The following is a 16597-nucleotide window of genomic DNA, read 5'->3' on the forward strand; positions in this document are numbered from 1 at the left end:
TCAGAGGCTGTCAATCAGCTCTGAGGCACCGCCTACAGAGTGAAAGTAGACCTAATATAACTATTGGTCCAAAGTAGGAGGAATAAGGCGGGACTACACCCGACACCACCTCTGATTGGACCAGAGCCACGTCGATCATGAAGTTCCGGAGGCACGTTCAGTCCCTAATGTGGGATGGTTGTGAACGGTGGATGTTCCATGGACTGAGACCTACTGGAGTTTACAGAAGTTAAAGGACCACTTGCGGTACGGCTGAACTGTATTTATTAGATTTTTCCTTGTTCTTAACTATGTTATCTCTGTGTGTGGCTCACCCAGTTTCTTGGTTTTTATGCTAACTGTAATATCGGTGGTAAATCATGTGTTTCAGTTTCATTATAAACTCACACGTTAAGTAAGTGTTTTGTGGACTCAATTAGGCTATGAACTTTACTTAAAGGGAGATAAATAAGCGCGCGCGCGCGTGTGTGTGTGTGTGTGTGTGTGTGTGTGTGTGTGTGTGTGTGTGTGTGTGTGTGTGTGTGTGTGTGTGTGTGTGTGTGTGTGTGTGTGTGTGTGTCTTTTGTAGCTACTTGTGAAGCTGCTCATTGGCCTGAGGGCCTGGTTTACATAGCTTGTCCTTTTTTGGTGTTATTTCCCTTTAGTAGATAAGAGCCTCTTGGTTATGACTATCACTGTATACATTTGATATTAGTCATATTAAGCTTTACTAGTACTCAAATTTGTACTACATGCACTCAAATATGGTTTACTAATGAAGTAAAAAGGGTCACTAATAGCATCAGTGAAGCAAAATGGACAACATTGTCTTACTAGTACTACTTTACTACGTAGTAACATATTTTAAATTTACTAGTAGATGATTCTGCTCTACTAGTAATGTCTACTCACACACTCTTGCATCAAAAACATTTACTCGTCGTAAAAGTTACTAGTAGTACTTATTAATGTCAATATAGCCGTATCCAGCACCCTGATTGGTTGTATTGTTTTCAAAAGCCAATAACAAAACTGAGTTGGCTTTTCCCCACCCCCTTATTAGCATATAATGCTTAATAGTAACACTTTTTTTTGCTTTACTAATAAAGTCTACTCGCCCGCACTAGTAAATTGAGTACCATACATGTGCTCCAAATTTAAGAACTAGTAGATCTTAATTATGATTGATTTCAACTGCTTTCCATACTTAGACTAGTTTCAATATGTCCACTTTTGCTTCTTCAAACAAAACCTAAACTAAAGTTGCCATATTTTTGTAAATGTAAAGTGAAACTTACAGCTGTGTGTGTAAATATTGTGCAAAGCAGAAGGACTCTAACTTAAATGATGCTGGCTATAGTGACTAAGACAAGACCAGGCTGGAAAGTTTAAAAACATGTTTTCTTTGTTAAAACCCTCATGCGTTGTGGTGTCTTTTCTTTTTTCTTTAATCTCTTTAAAAGTGCCCCCCAGTGTACATTTGGTGCTTCTATTGCTTTCCCAATGGCCATCTTCTCCATGCTCTGTCACTGCTCAATCTCATAGTGGTTATATTTAGCTGGCGTCCATTAAAACCATTCCACTATATGCTTCACAATGCTCTTGAGGCCCTGGGCTAGTTCAGAAGACTACTCCGGGGAGATACTCTATTAGGAGACCTAAATTGTAGAGCTGGGAGAGAATTGACTTTGGAAAGTGAAGTGTGTCATTACAGACAATGTTGTATTAACCTCTTTCTGCCTCCATCAAGTAAAAACGGTGGAGCATTCAATAGTTTTCGCCATTTTACAATTTGCAGTTAGAAAGATGGGGCTTGGGAAGTTTCCTTTCGCCTAAAGGTTGAATAGAACTAGTTATATAAGTTAACGTATTGTCTTTGTAAATATTGTAATTCCTGCTTGGGGTAAAACTTACCAATATATTTGATTGTGAATGCTTTCACCACACCTTTGTCTACACAATTAACTACCGTACTACCCATTGTGTTGTATGTACCTCCAGGGTGGTGCCTTAGTTACCCATGATGCTGCCAAAGCATTTCTCTACTAGTCAAAAGCCAGGGTGCCTCAAAGGCCGACCACAGTTACAAAATACTAATGAAGTCCTGAAAGCTACTGGGAAGCTTACACTTCCTTCTCGCTCAGAGACGCACTCACAGAAACACAAACTCTCACAATGTTGATACAGGATTACAGTAGCTTCTTTATTGACAAAATGGGTGAGGCTGAAGCTCAGTGAAATGCATTCAAATCAAATGTAAATTTGTTTTAAAGCTACAAAACAAAGCACTTGGATAGATACTGTAACTGTGAGGTTATAGAAGGTCAATTGTTTGTGGAAAAGTGTTTATTTTAGATGGAATATTCTGGTTTTTAGTTAAATCTGTGATGTTTATATGTTGCAGGGGTCAGACAAAGCCTCCAAGAGGCCATGTCTTCTGACAGCAGTACCAGCAGCTGGACAATCCTCCCATCTGAGGTGAACTTGTTTTCTGCAACACGTCTCCATATTTTAGACCTATCATCTGTTCCAAGATTCTTAGTGAGAACCAGAGGTGTAAAGGGTACTGATATATCCTCCTAAGTAGAAGTACTGTTACTTGATGGAAATTGTACTCTTAAGTCATACATAAAATGCTCAAGTACAAGTAAAAAGTAGCTCAATGAAATTGTACTTGGAGAAAAAGTTACTAGTAGGGGTATCCCGATCCGATATTGATATCGGTCCAATATCAGCCAGAAAACAAATACTGGATTTTATCCGACTGCATCTAAAATCTCCGATATATATTATATTTATTCAATCGTAGATTACTGTAGCTATTATGTTGAAGGTTAAAATTGATGTAACCAATTGGTTAATAATAAATGGGTCAGTTTCTATCATACCTACTGTTGCTGACTATTGTTCTCTGTTTGAGTAACATCACTTTTCAAACATTCCACACTACAAAATAAGTAATAAAGTATGAATGATTCGTGCTGATATCGTATCGGAACAATATCTGTAACAGCCAATACTCAAGGCTGCAATATCGCTATTGAATCGGGACATCCCTAGTTATTAGTTACTTTCACTTTTGATTATTTGAAAACATAAAATAATAATTTTCTCAGTAACGGCTGGGTGTAGAAATGTAACACATTACTTCACTTTTTTTTTTTTTTTAAAACGTACTCAAGTACAAGTAAAATGACTGATTTAGAAATGTATTCAAAAAAGCAAAAGTACTTAAAGGTAACTCAATTACAGTAACGTGAGTACTCTGGTCAGAACATGCATTTAAGTATTTATTTTAATTGAAGAAATGTAGCCTGTGATACTTAAACTTTAGTTTTTGTTTGAAAAGAAAAAAATATGTTTTGAAGTCTGTGATTTTGTAAATTTGTTTGCAGGAACCTGTTGTTGAAACCGTGAAGCCCTTGGCAGGTGGAAGTGATCACCAGGAGGAAACTGATGCATCTGCAGCAGGTGTGCGTGTGTATATATATATATATATATATATACACAAGGTTATGGTCAGACTTTTTTTTCCCAAATCAGACCCAGACCACTTTCATACATAATCTTAAATTCGATCCGTATCTGATAATGTGACTCCTGTCGGAACAGCAAAGTCTCATTTATCTGACGTTTACATCATTAAAATTTGATAAACGTCACCAAAAAAAGAAGCAGTCATGGTGGAGGATGGAGTGTAATGTAGACAGTGGAAGGAGAGTGAGGTCTTACTCTTAATTTCATAAATATTTGCCAAGACAAAATGCTCCTAGTATTTCCTTCTGTAAAAACAACGTCTTACCTCAGGACCTTTATAGTGCATATAGGTCACAGTTCATACTGTAAACTGACATTAAAAAAATCTGATTTCTCCAGAAAATCCTAATTGTGCATTAACACCCGCTATCTGAACATCACCTTAGAGATTGTGTGTTTCACTCACATTTAATTTACTTCATTGTTTAGGTTTTTACTGAATAATTTGTTTATTTGTCACAATTCCAGAACTGTATAAATTCTGCATGTTAGCATCACTCATTGTCCCTGCTGGGACAGATGTGAATAATCCTTAATTGGCTTTTATTTCTGATGATCCAGGTTCTAAGGACAATAACCAGCCTGCAAAAGGGGTAAAGTGTGCAGATGAGCTCCCTGTGGAGGACCACCTGGTAAAAAAGCAAAAACACAATCTCTTTTTACATATGCTAATAATATTTGTGCAAACACAAAAAGAATAGGGTATTGTAAGAGCTATGGTTGAACAGTTAGAAATATTAAGCTTACTCTATAGTCTAAATTTATTCTACAATGTAATTTTCTCAGAATACAGTTTTTGTTGCATGTTGTAATGATTACTCTTAAAGGATGTTTAACTGGCATTATTGTACCATCAATCTGCAGAGAGAGAGAGACTACACTAATATACAGTATGTGGTTAGTGTAATCAATGAAGCTGTTGTATTAACTCTTTTATATAGACAGTGCAAAAATATTTACTGTAAGTACAGTGATCCAGTATTAAAAGCAGCACTGAAGTCAGATTGTTTGAGTTGACTGTTGGAGCATCAATACACTGTAATCTGCTTTATTATTACACCAGGAAGGTCATATTTTCACAATATTATAGTTGTTTGACGATTAGCAAGATTATGTCAAAAGTAACGGTACTTAAAGGATTTTGACAACATTTTAACCAAAGACAGACCTTAAATCCTTTAAGTTTTGGAGGGAACCTGGATCAATATACGAATTTTGTATCAGTTTGAAAAATTAAACAAATCCCTTTCATCATAGACAAAATTTCAAAAATCCATTTTGGTTCGTGATAACTGATCTTTATGAAATTGTACTCACTTATGTCGGGCTGGTTCCACAGAGAGTGGGGTTCTGCTGGAGATTTATTCCCGCTAAAAGGGAGTTTTTTTCCCCACTGTAGCTGATGTATGTTCATGTGGATTTGTTGGTTTTTTTTTTTTAGGAATTTCATATTTTGATAAGCGCTTCAAGATCATTATTGTTGTAATTTACGCTGTATAAATAAAGTTGAATTGAATAGTTTCATCCACATCGGATTGTGATTGCACATTTCATCGTGATCGGCCGACTTTATTGTTATTAATGGGGATAAAAAATTATTCCAAGCCTTTAAAGTGTGAATGATCATGATAGCATGATCAGGATCACTGATCATGGTGGCATGATCAGTGATCCTGATCCAAATAACTACCAATATCTGGCATAGAGGATGTTTGATTCTTGGCGAAAGTTTGTGCTAACTGAGTGCTGTTGTTGAATCCGTGTATCACTCGTTCATTCATTTTTCATTATGAAAAACATAAAAAATGAAAAGAAAAAAAAACACTAATTTTTTTGTTAACACATTTAAGGTTTATAAAAGTTCTAAAACGTATAGATTATAATAAATAAAGTAAAATATTCATGCTAAAATACATCTAATCTTTCTCTGTCTTTTGTTTTTTCCCCCTGTTTAGGTTTCAGGTGAAAACCCTGATAAAGATCAACACAACTCAGAGCCCGTTGCTGTCTGTGATGTCCTCACTCCATCAGCCCAGGAAATCTCTGATGGCTCAGTTAACAGCAGTGAGGTTCTACTGGATGACTCGGCCCGACTCAGCAAAGACCTTTATTCATCCTCTGACTCCTACACTCTGCTCACTCCATCCAATGAGGATCTCACACCCTCAGCGCTAAACGCAGAGGATCCTGGAGGAGTGGAGTTCGTTCAGGCTGAGGAGAGCCTTTTGAGAAATCAAACAGACCCTCAGCAAAGTGGCTCAGATCTACATCAGGAAGGGGAGGAGTCAGATGAGCCTTTAAAGACAGATTTAGGAAAACAGGCAGGTATGAAGTCACATGTCTAATACAGACATCATTATCTAATCATCTTTTCAATTTCAGGTTTTGACCTGCATAGGAAAGCTCATCAGAAGGCATGCCTATCTTTTCATTTCTTTTCATTTTTGGTGACTAAGCCATTTTTGTGTTTGAAGTGCACTTGGTGGACCAACTGGTTCTGGACTTGTTCAGTATCTGGGACAGGAGGTTGTCTGCAGAGGCTGTGGTTGGTATGAGGAAGAGAGCATGATGTGACAGACTAACTTTAGCCTGCATGACATCCTGCACAACTAAATTGGCTTCAGAGGGACGTGGCTTCTAAAGTTTTTTGATTTCAACATGATGGTTTTGGGTTGCAGCACTTTCTTTCTTTTTTTGCTTTGTTCTGCTTTTTAGGCCGGGCTACCGGACTCAAAACGCCACTCACATTTTTCTTCTTCTTCTTCTTCTTGTGTACTTGTTAAAATCGCTACTCCTGTTATTCGTGAACGGATGGGGCTGAAATTTGGTAGCTATAATCTATAGCTGTGTACACATCGACGCTTGGAGCCCGATTTTTGATTTGGGGCCCCAAAAGAAAAAAAAAAAGAAAGAAAGTTGATTTCTCATTTATTTGTGAGTCAAATATTACGACAGTTGGTGTACCAAATCATTGGCACATACCAATATATAAATGGGGCCCATTACACCATATGTGCCACGGGGGCACCGGGGGGCCCATTTTTCAAATGACTACTCCTCTGTTAATGCTCGTTGTATCGGGCTGTAATTTGACATAGATATTCTATGAGCGGATGTCGAGCCTCTCGGAGACCTTTTCCGGTAATTTCCAAATTTATCGGAACATGGTCTTGTGATAAATTGTTTCAAAGGCAATTTATTGTAGATGACCATTTTGCTTCACACAATTTCATTTATTTTACTGGGTGGAACCGAGTCATTTCACTGAATTCTCGGGAACGTGGTACGTGCTATTCGGCGCAGAGACGTTCCGCGGGCCAGGCTGTAGTTCATCAGAACTTGTTTCGATAAAGTCCGACAGTTTCAGATTAAGTTAAGCATCAGCAGGTTGTTTTTCTGCGAAGTGAACCTCTGCATCAAGTTTTTATGAGGCTTTCAACTTTAAGCATATAATTTTGGTGATGTATAACATTTATAATTAGGATGTTGTTGTGTTTTTTGCTTTTTTATGATAGATTGATTATTTATATTCCATGCCACAACCAAGCAATTAAACGCGCAATGCCTTCCAAGAGGAAGTTTGTCTGTAATTGTCCACAGCTGGAGTGCTACAGGGTTTTTAATTTTTAGGTGCTAACATAAACCTGTGCTTAATTTCTAAATTTGTACACATTTGATTTTACACAAAGTACAAGTACCTTTTGTTAATTTAATGTTTTCGATCCCCAGGATGTAATAAAAACTAATTAAAGCCTTTAATCTGTGTTCTTTTCTCTCCTGTTCAGTTTCAGGTTTGAGTGTGGAACCAGAGGAGGCTGAAAAGAAGACTGAGAAAGTAGAGGATGAGGAGCCCGAGGTGAGGAAGAGAAAGTCCATTTTAGCAGCTCTGGAGGAGATCGGAAGACGGGAGGAAGATGAAGTAGAAGAGGAAGAAATTCATCCTCGACAGCAAGAAGACGACGACAGTGGATTTACTGTCAACAAGTGCATTCTGGGTGCTGTCATTTTGTTGGGCATTGGCACCATATTTTTCTCAGGTATGTGTCTTAAAGTGATCCAAACCCCATACCACCAACCCCAAAAAAGACTCAAAAAGGGTACCTGTAGTGAGCTTTTAGAACTGCCAGGAGTAGATAGAAGTATAATCCTGCCCTCCATAGTCATTCTTTTAATGACTTAATGTCACGTGACCTAACAGCAGCTTCACGTCAATTGTATTTTAAGGTTTAAAATCAGGCAAAAAAAAAAAGTACTGCAAGTGTTTTTTGGCAATACATTAAACATATTTTATGTTATATACATTTCCAACACAGGTACCCTTTAACATTGTCTTTGATCAATTTTAAAAATAGTGTTAGTGTTGCTTTCAAAACGAATGTTTAACAGTGGATTAGATGCTCTGCAACTGAGGCATATCATACCTGCAGGTGTCTTCATGGACCTGGATGAGGGTAGGTTGTTTAAGTGTGTTGTCATGTGCACCGTCTGAATAATAAAAATAATATTATAATGACAAATTGGAATCTGCACGTTTGAGTATGTCTGCATGCAATAAAAAAACAAAACAATAGTAATATTTAAACAGGGCTGGATTAGTCACCTGGTGTAGCAAGCAAGTCCAAGCAATTTGGACTAATTGAAAAAAGTTATTTAAAAAAAAAAAGGTGGAGTGTGGGGAAGAGACTATTATTCATGCTCTTGATTGATTCACTTGGAAAGCAGTCCACACTAATAAAGAAAGATGGAGTTCTGGATTATCTGAATCTATTTCCTGGTTTGATTTTTCTGCCACCCTTTGATCTATTATGCTATAAAATCTATGTCTCATTAGCTTAGAAACTGTTGTTAATTTTTCATCTTGTTTATTAAATCTATAGATTTGAGTTTGTGAAAGTTTTAGACCAATAAATTATATCTTGACTATAATTGTCCTTCAGTGGAGTCCTGCATACACCTAATAGATGTTCAGGCTTTTTGCTGAAACATGCTTTTTGTTTTGCACAACACACGCTATTAATTGTTTTACATAGTTAATCACTGCCACAGCTAAATTTAAGTTCTAGTCCAGCCCTGCTCACCAGACGCTTTTTAGAAGTGGAAACGGTGAAACATTTCAGTGTGAGTTTTGCATTGTTGGTGTAATAGAATCCTTGTTTCACTTTGTATATTTTCTAGAACTATATTTTCAAAGCCTTGCATGCTGTAAGTTCCATCTGAATCACTGTGCAGTTCTTTTAAAGTATCCTATAATAGTGTCGTTTGCACTCATTTCAGAGCTTTGTTTTTTGGGATAATGGATGCATGCCTTTTTATACATTACTAAAAGTTTCCGTGTATGTTAAATTTTGCATATCAATCTTTCAGAGAGTGACTATGAGACAAGAGAGATAAAGGATACAGGAAAACAGGTCAGTGTGATTTCAGATGCTATTTAAATATCACATTATTTTGTATGTTGGTTTTTATTGTTCCATGAGTAAATCCATCTCATGTTTTTGTGATTGTGTGGTAAATATCAACAGCATTAGCATTCGTAGTACTACGTTGACCTTTGTTCCTGCTTTGTTCTTATTCTTATATAATTTACAATTGCTTTGAATTATCTTTTCTTATCTGTATTGCAATAACACGCACAAAAACATGCACAATATGTTGACAGGAGTGGCTTAATCCTGAGGTGCCGCCACCCCAGGCAAATGCAGACAGTTCAGAGCTTCTAAACAAGTTAAACACAGGGGAAAAGCTGATTTCTGAGCTACAAGGCCAACTACAGGTGTGACTGCATCAAGTCCCTCATTTTGTCCTTATAAGCGTTGTTTGTGTGAATTCATTTAGGACTTTTTTTACTCTACAGGCACAACAGGAAGAGCTAGACATTGCCCAGAAGCAAGCAGCAGAGGGAGCAAAGGAGCAGCTGCAGATGGAGGAAATGAAGAAGGAAAACAGTAGGTTGAAGTCAGAGATGGCATCTTTCTCTGCCCTGCAGGAAGAAAACCAGAGGATGAAGAGAGAGATGGAGTCTATCCCGACTCTACAGAAAGAACTAGAAACACTGAGATCCACTTTGAATGAATTAAAACTCACTTCAGGTACAAAGGGACAGAGGCGGGGGTGGGATCTAGCAGTAGTAACAGTCATAGCTTTTACTTGAAAAAACTGGGCAATTTCACCTTTTTTTTCTGTTTTCACTTCTTTCTGGCTTGTGTATAATTCTATTTTAAGGCTTTTTAGTTCCTGTTTTTTTCTCCTTCAACAGCACCTGTAAATCCACCTTCATCACTCAGCAGTGACGACCCAGAGCCTGGCAACCAGGGCCAGGCTGGACACACAGAAAAACAAGCCAAGAAGCCATGGCATGACCAAAAGCAGAAGAAAGATACGACACGGGAAAAACACGACCTGGGTGAAAAGAAGGAGAAGAAGGAGAGGGGGAGATCGGAACGGAGAGAAGAAAGCAAAAATGATTGGAAGAGAGATGAAGAGAAGATGTACAAGACAAAGGAAAAGCAAAAGCAGCACAGTGATGAGGCCAAACAATGGAAGGGGAAAGATTGGAAGGACAAGGAGAACAAGCATAGGCAAGTAGACGAACGAAAAGCTTGGAAGGATGAAGGAAAGAAAGAGTGGATAGAAAAGAGTAGGAAAACTGACTGGGAGAGCAAAAACGAAAGGAAAAAAGTCAAGCATGAGAAGGAAAATGTGGGTGAACGACACACGACGAGAGATGATAAAACAGATTGGAAGAAGGGGAAAGACCACTTGGAGACACACAACAGCAATGAAAATTGGAAGGGAGAGAAGGAATGGAGGAAAGTGAAGGATAGGTCTAAAGAAACTGGAAGAAACCAAAGAGAGTGGAAGGAAAAAGGAGAGAAAAACAAAGGCAAGAAAGACACTGAATGGACCATTAAAAACGACAAAAGTCAGGGTGATGCATGGAAAGAGAGAGCTCAAAGAAAAGAGTGGGAAAGTGATAACGGGAAGGTAAGTACATGGAAGGAGAAGAAGAATCAGAAAAATGGACAAACATGGAAGAATAAAAAGGACAAAAATGAGAAAGAATGGAAAGAGTTGAAAGATAAAGACAAAGATTGGAAGAAAGAACCAAAGGAAGAGAAAAGTTTCAACAGGGATCAGAGGAAAGATAGGTCTCATTCAGAGAAACAGGCATTTACAGACAATAATCATCACAAAGTTCAGCACATGTATGTAGACCGCAAACCGTCTCACAAACACAATAAACCAACCATTGGACAGCCGGAGTACTGGGTCCATCAGAAAGCCCGCCTCCAGCACAGTCCAAAGCCACCACAGCAGTGTGACTCCATGGAGAAGTGCGCACAGGTTGAGAAACTGCTGCCTGTGCCCTTAGCTGAGTTTGAATCCATCCTCCAGAGTTATCTGACCAAGGCAGTGGAGGCAGGAGTGGATAACTCCAAAGCTGAGGAGCTCCATAAACTCACCACTGAGTTCTTTAAGGACGGGACGTTTGTTCACGATCAGATGAGCTTTGAAGACTTCATTGAAGACGTTGGAGACATTTTGGAAGATATGGTGGATGAGAACGGGGAGGATAGTGCCATAGAGGACGAAATGGAAGGGTTTGAAAAGGAAGTCATGAAAAGATTTTCAGTACCAGAAGAAAAAGAGAAGAAGGTCAATGGGGAAAGGAAAAAGGAGAAGGGACAAGTACATGTCTGATGTAGGACTACTGTAGAATCCATAGACCTGTTAAAGGGAGGGTACAACTTTCTTAAAGGGAACACTTCTATTGGGCCATGCTTAGAAGTCAGCATTTATCAATGTCTTACCTTTTTTTGCGTTACGGTTTTGCTTGTACACCTACTTCTGGTTGTTCAACTTATTGTTGCTCTGTTCTTTAGAGGTATGATTGTACTTTAGATAATGATTTTATAGGAAGGGCTCTGGCAATATTTGTTCATAAAAAGGTTCTTATTTTACTGTTTAGTGGAGTGAAAACTTCTAACTTATTCTATAAGACCAAGCACCTGCCAGGACTGCTGTCAAGATCATTTCATTTATGCACATGAGATAAACCTGTTGGGTCGTAGAGGAAGCTTTGAATAATTCAGATTATATGCTGTACTGTGCACTGGATGGTCTTACTGGCACCTCGTACCTCGTTTTGAAAACAGTTAGTGCAGAATAGATTTCATTTGACAATTATTTCAGTGGTTTAACAAGCATTTCACATTTATGAAGGCCATTAAAAGCCGTAATGATTGGTGGCAGTGCTAAAAAAAAAAAAAAAAAAGGGTTTGATTCAACAAAGACTACAAACCTATTCTTATATTTACCAATAATTTATTTAACTGTATTGAGTTTCGACTTAAAATAAATTAACATTGTCAGAGTTTGGTTTTGCACCTCAATGTCAAAATGCTTGTGTATATTTATGTTGATTTGTCGTGGCATTAAAAAAATAGTAATTTTCACAGATGTTTTGTTTCAACCGGTGTAAGATTTTTTATTTTATTTTTTAAAGGGATTCAAGGCAGAATTGCACTGTGAGGAAACCTCAAAATGTTAAGATGTTAGATAAGCACAAGAGCTCAACAATAAATGTATCACTTCTATACTAATGTGTCTGAAATGTGTCATCATGATTTATTTTAACTTTAATATTCAGTCATTCAAACTCCTACATTAAGTATAAAGATACTAGGCAGCAGAAGCACAGACTAGATGAAGACGTTTCTGTCGATGTGTGTCGTCCAACTGAGACGAGACGCCAAAAAACAAGACTTGAGAATATCAGGATGATAAAACCAAAGTGCTTGTTTCCACTTACTGCCTCCCTAATGTGCCAAGTGTGCACATCCTGTCACAGTTCCTGCTTAAATGATAAGATTTTTCTGAAATAATGCCCAAGTGCCTCATTCTCAAAAGTATTTGTTACAGAGGCTGTACAATTAGAGCAGATTTAGTGCTCGCATTTTGCTCTCGGTAGCATTTTACAGACGTATTATGGCTTATATGTTGTAACACTTAAAGTAAAAAGTTTGCCATACATTGGAGTAAACTGAACAAAGTAGTAAAAACTGAACACATTGAAAAATGGTTAACCATTAACTCCAAATGTCAGCGTTTGCTACTTAAAGTAATCTATTCCTGTAGAGCTGCAGTGTCAAACTCCGAGTTCATGGGCCAAATACAGCGTAAAATGATATCAAGTGGGTTGCAGATTTTAGGCAGCAGAATGAGCAATTTCAACATTATTGTGCCCTAGTTTGCAATTCCACAAATACATTTTAAGTAAGGTATGTAAGGCACTGACAATATTCTATTCAAGCAACGATTAAGTGACAGATATCAGTCCCTGGACAGTTATTCCTAAAAAAGATTTTGTGGCTAATTTGTACTTGTTCCTATTAATTTTGTGGACTAATTTGAGAAAAAATGCAGGATTATGGAAAAATTAATTAATTTTTTTTTTTACAATTTGAGAGCAAAAATGACGACCATAATGTGATCCAAGCACAGAAAATACTGAGTTCTTCAAATACTGTAGATTTTCCTTGTATTTGGAGGGGCTGAAATATCTACGAGTGAATTAGTTGGTCATTTACACAATGATTCAAGTTTTCTCTGTTATATTTACTTTAATTTGCGGACCAAAATAGATGCCATAATAAAGGGCCAAATTTGGCCCCTGGGCCTTGAGTTTGACGTTTGGCATGTGCTATACAGAGTGCAGGTTAATAATTAGTTGAAGTCTTTATTATTATATTGTAGCTATAAGATACCTGACAAGCAACAGCAAGAGTCTGACCTCATGCTTCTATCAAACAGCCAAAGTAGCTATTAGTATTTACCCAAGAAACAGCTTTAACAATGGAAGTACATTTGTGTCATCACACAGTTTAAATGGATTCTCCATTGTTTTTACAAATGTGGCCTAAAACCTTTGAAATGTCCTTATTAGAAGATCTATGCCTAACAAAAATGCATTATATTGCACCACATTCGTTTTATTAACTTTTAAAACTGGGGCTTTACCCTGTGTGCCGCCGTGTTGAAATGACGCCAATCGCCCCTTTCAGTCTTCAGGATCATTTAGCAGCTTTTTCAGTCAAAATAACAACTTGTGCTGCTTTGGGTTTCTCTAAAAATCAGTAAAAGATAAAAAAAAAAAAAAGAAAGTCGATGTAAAACTCTTTTGTTTACTGAAACTTGATCATCAAAATCTGTGACCCCAGAGGGTCATGGCATGATGCCATTACTTATACTGCTGCTCTCAGCAGCATTTCGATCCTGTTTATCCCTCATCCCTAAACCCTAATCCCTAAAACCCAATGTCTAAACCCTCATCCCTAAAACCTGGTCCCAAATCCCTAAACCCTCATCCTTATAACCCAATCCCTAAACCCTCCTCCCTATAACCTAATCCCCAATCCCTAAACCGTCCTCCCTATAACCTAATCCCTAAACCCTCATCCCTACCCCTTATCCCTAAACCTGCATCCCTAAATCCTAATCCCTCATCCCTAAACCCCCATCCCTAAACACTAATCCCTCATCCCTAAACCCCTATCCCTCGTACCTAAACCCTAATCGCTAATCCCAAACCCCAATCCCTCATCATACCCTTATTCCTATATCCTCATCCCTAAACCTTCATCCTGAAACCCCAATCCCTCATTCCTATACCCTTAGTCTTAAACCCTAATTCCCAAACCCTTGACCCTAATCCCTTATCCTTAAACCCTAATCCCTCATCTCTAAACCCTCATCCCTAAACCCTTACCTTTAGGGGATTTTTTGTAAGGGGTCAACAAATCACACCATGTAGTTCTGACAGTATTATTATCCCTGTTAGTTTAGTTCCAGATCACTGGTTTTACCATTTTTTCATTGGTGGACTGTTTGATTTGACCAAAATAGAATTAACAAACTTTAGTTAAAGTTTGTTCATAAATCAGTACACAAAGCACATTTTTGCTTATTAGTTGAATATTTTGTTCTTATTTGTAAAGAAATAGTGCCCTTTCTAAGACTATAATTGGATATTGTTTTATATGTGTATTCGCCTGGACATTTCATGTGTGTGCGTGACTGAAAAACTGAAGCAAACAAGTAAGTCATGCATTGTGCGTGATGTGTGTCACAGGGTGAACTTGTTGCCTCATGACTGTAAGTTATCCAGCAACTACACAACCTCCTTTCTTTGTCAGCGGACACATATTTAATTAACTTTTTTGTGGTGACAACATTTATTAATTTTTTTGAGGAAATGTGGCATAAACACCTGCACATGCGTAAAGCTTTCCATGAAAACGTTACATCTCTTATTGTTCATCCCAAAACATGGCAGTTCATAAAGAATGATGATATGTTAAATCATGGAAAAGATATGCCGTGATATGTTTTAAAAACTCAACAAATTTCATCACAAGAAACTTTGCTGACATTTCAATCCTTAAATTTAGAGATGAAACAACAACAACAACAAAAAAAAGGCATGTACTGACAGATGTAGCATTGACTTAATGACTTAGATATGCTATGTTGAAAACAGTGGGTCTCAAACTGAGATCTGATTAACTTTGGGTTCGGGGAATTAAAGTTCTGCTGGTGCATCATTAAAATACAAAATCCTGAAACATAACCATTCAATAGCAAACACTCCAACACAGACACTGATAAAAGCTCCAACATCATTACTTGTCCTACAGAATGTGAAAATCCCCCAAATGACTCACTTACATTTCACTTGAGTTTTCTTGTTGTACATCTCCTTTAATGATACTGTGATAATGTGTTGGATACATGTTTCAATCTATTTCCTTTGTCGAACGATGTTATGTTTTTAAAAATATGTGTACAATTATTCTCACAACTGCTGCTTGTAGACTTGATCTGGGATAAGAAACCCAGTGAAGGCAAAGCTCCACATGACTTATTGTACAAAGCAGTTTTCATTTGTAAACAACTTCTTCATTTCTTATCACATGAGTTGTCTACGCCAGTTTTGTGGGGTGACGTAGGAGCCACCCCAACAGGGGGTTGAGGGATTTTTAGGGACATTAGGTCCCAGTCTTGACACCTGAGTATCACATAGTGTGATCTTCCATTGTTCCTTTGCTTTGCTTTGCTCTGGGGGTTGCTGTATCAACACCCTGGTTTACATGATGGTAAGCCAAAGCATCAGCCAGCCAATCACCAGCAGCACGCTGGGGTTCGGTGCTTATCTGTACTGCTTAAAGTTGGTATGGAGCCTGTTAAAGGTGCAGTCCGCAACTCTCAGATTCCATCTCTCCCCCTCCCTCCCTGCTCAAGCTAACAAGCTAATGTTAGTTCGACAGCAACATCACAGTAATACAACATGCTCTGTTAAAAGCACATTACTGCAGCGCTTCTCTCTATGTGCACACACCTCAGCAGCAGCAGCAACAACACAGTGTCACTTACAGCAGCCACACGGAGGCTGCTGCGCGCACACAAACAACACATACACTACACAGTTCTAGTCTAACAATTACAAATCAAACATAATGTAAATCAAGCAGCAGTAATTACCTTTCAAGCAGAAAAGTCACTAATTCCATCTTCTACTCCTCCAGACCATACACTGTAAAAAAGAAGGCGCTCCAGCCCAGGAAAGGGGCGGGGACTGTGAGCAACAGCATCGAACACAATCCTGGCTCTGATTGGTTCTCTTTACTCGGTCGTGGTGCATTCTGGCAATCTGCCAAAGGCTGCAGGAGCAGCAGGGGGGGACTCAATGAGTCTGTTTTTTTCACACAAACTACTAGTTTAATGTAAAGCTGTCCATACATAGTGACAGCTTTAGCAAATATGACAAAAAGTCACTTTTATAAAAGTTGCAGACTGCACCTTTAACTGGCAGCATGGAGCGCAGCATGCCTTTCTCAGCCCAGAATTTTCCCAGCTTCCTACCACCTGCGTGCGTGTGTAGGGGCCGATTGGTTGTAAGATTTTACTTGTGACTAACTTAGAATAAAAGATAATTAACAATACCCTTGTCGTCTTTCCTTGAAGCTGATCATCAAAGAACTGGGAAGGTAGAGGTAACAAAAACTTTATACATTGTTATGAG

At 38.1% G+C, this 16597-nt stretch overlaps 1 protein-coding gene across 4 annotated transcripts; it reads left to right on the forward strand.

Annotated features, from left to right (window-relative positions):
- Positions 1-109: 109 nt before the first annotated feature.
- On the forward strand, positions 110-11801 carry pbxip1b (pre-B-cell leukemia homeobox interacting protein 1b). 4 transcript variants are annotated; one of them, XM_028471511.1, is made up of 12 exons: positions 110-246; positions 2384-2457; positions 3375-3450; positions 4078-4148; positions 5472-5841; positions 5991-6065; positions 7302-7553; positions 7944-7967; positions 8881-8924; positions 9176-9289; positions 9371-9605; positions 9773-11801. In XM_028471511.1, the coding sequence occupies exons 2-12, from the start codon at positions 2410-2412 to the stop codon at positions 11215-11217; spliced, it is 2754 nt and encodes a 917-aa protein (XP_028327312.1). In that variant the 5' UTR covers positions 110-246; positions 2384-2409; the 3' UTR covers positions 11218-11801. The 4 variants fall into 4 exon arrangements, with proteins under 4 accessions (XP_028327312.1, XP_028327315.1, XP_028327313.1 ...); XM_028471514.1 differs by having other exon boundaries at positions 9371-9461; XM_028471512.1 differs by lacking the exon at positions 7944-7967.
- Positions 11802-16597: the final 4796 nt, after the last annotated feature.

This window comes from Gouania willdenowi, chromosome 16 (genome assembly GCF_900634775.1).
Source record: "Gouania willdenowi chromosome 16, fGouWil2.1, whole genome shotgun sequence".
Classification (NCBI taxonomy): Eukaryota; Metazoa; Chordata; class Actinopteri; order Blenniiformes; family Gobiesocidae; genus Gouania; species Gouania willdenowi.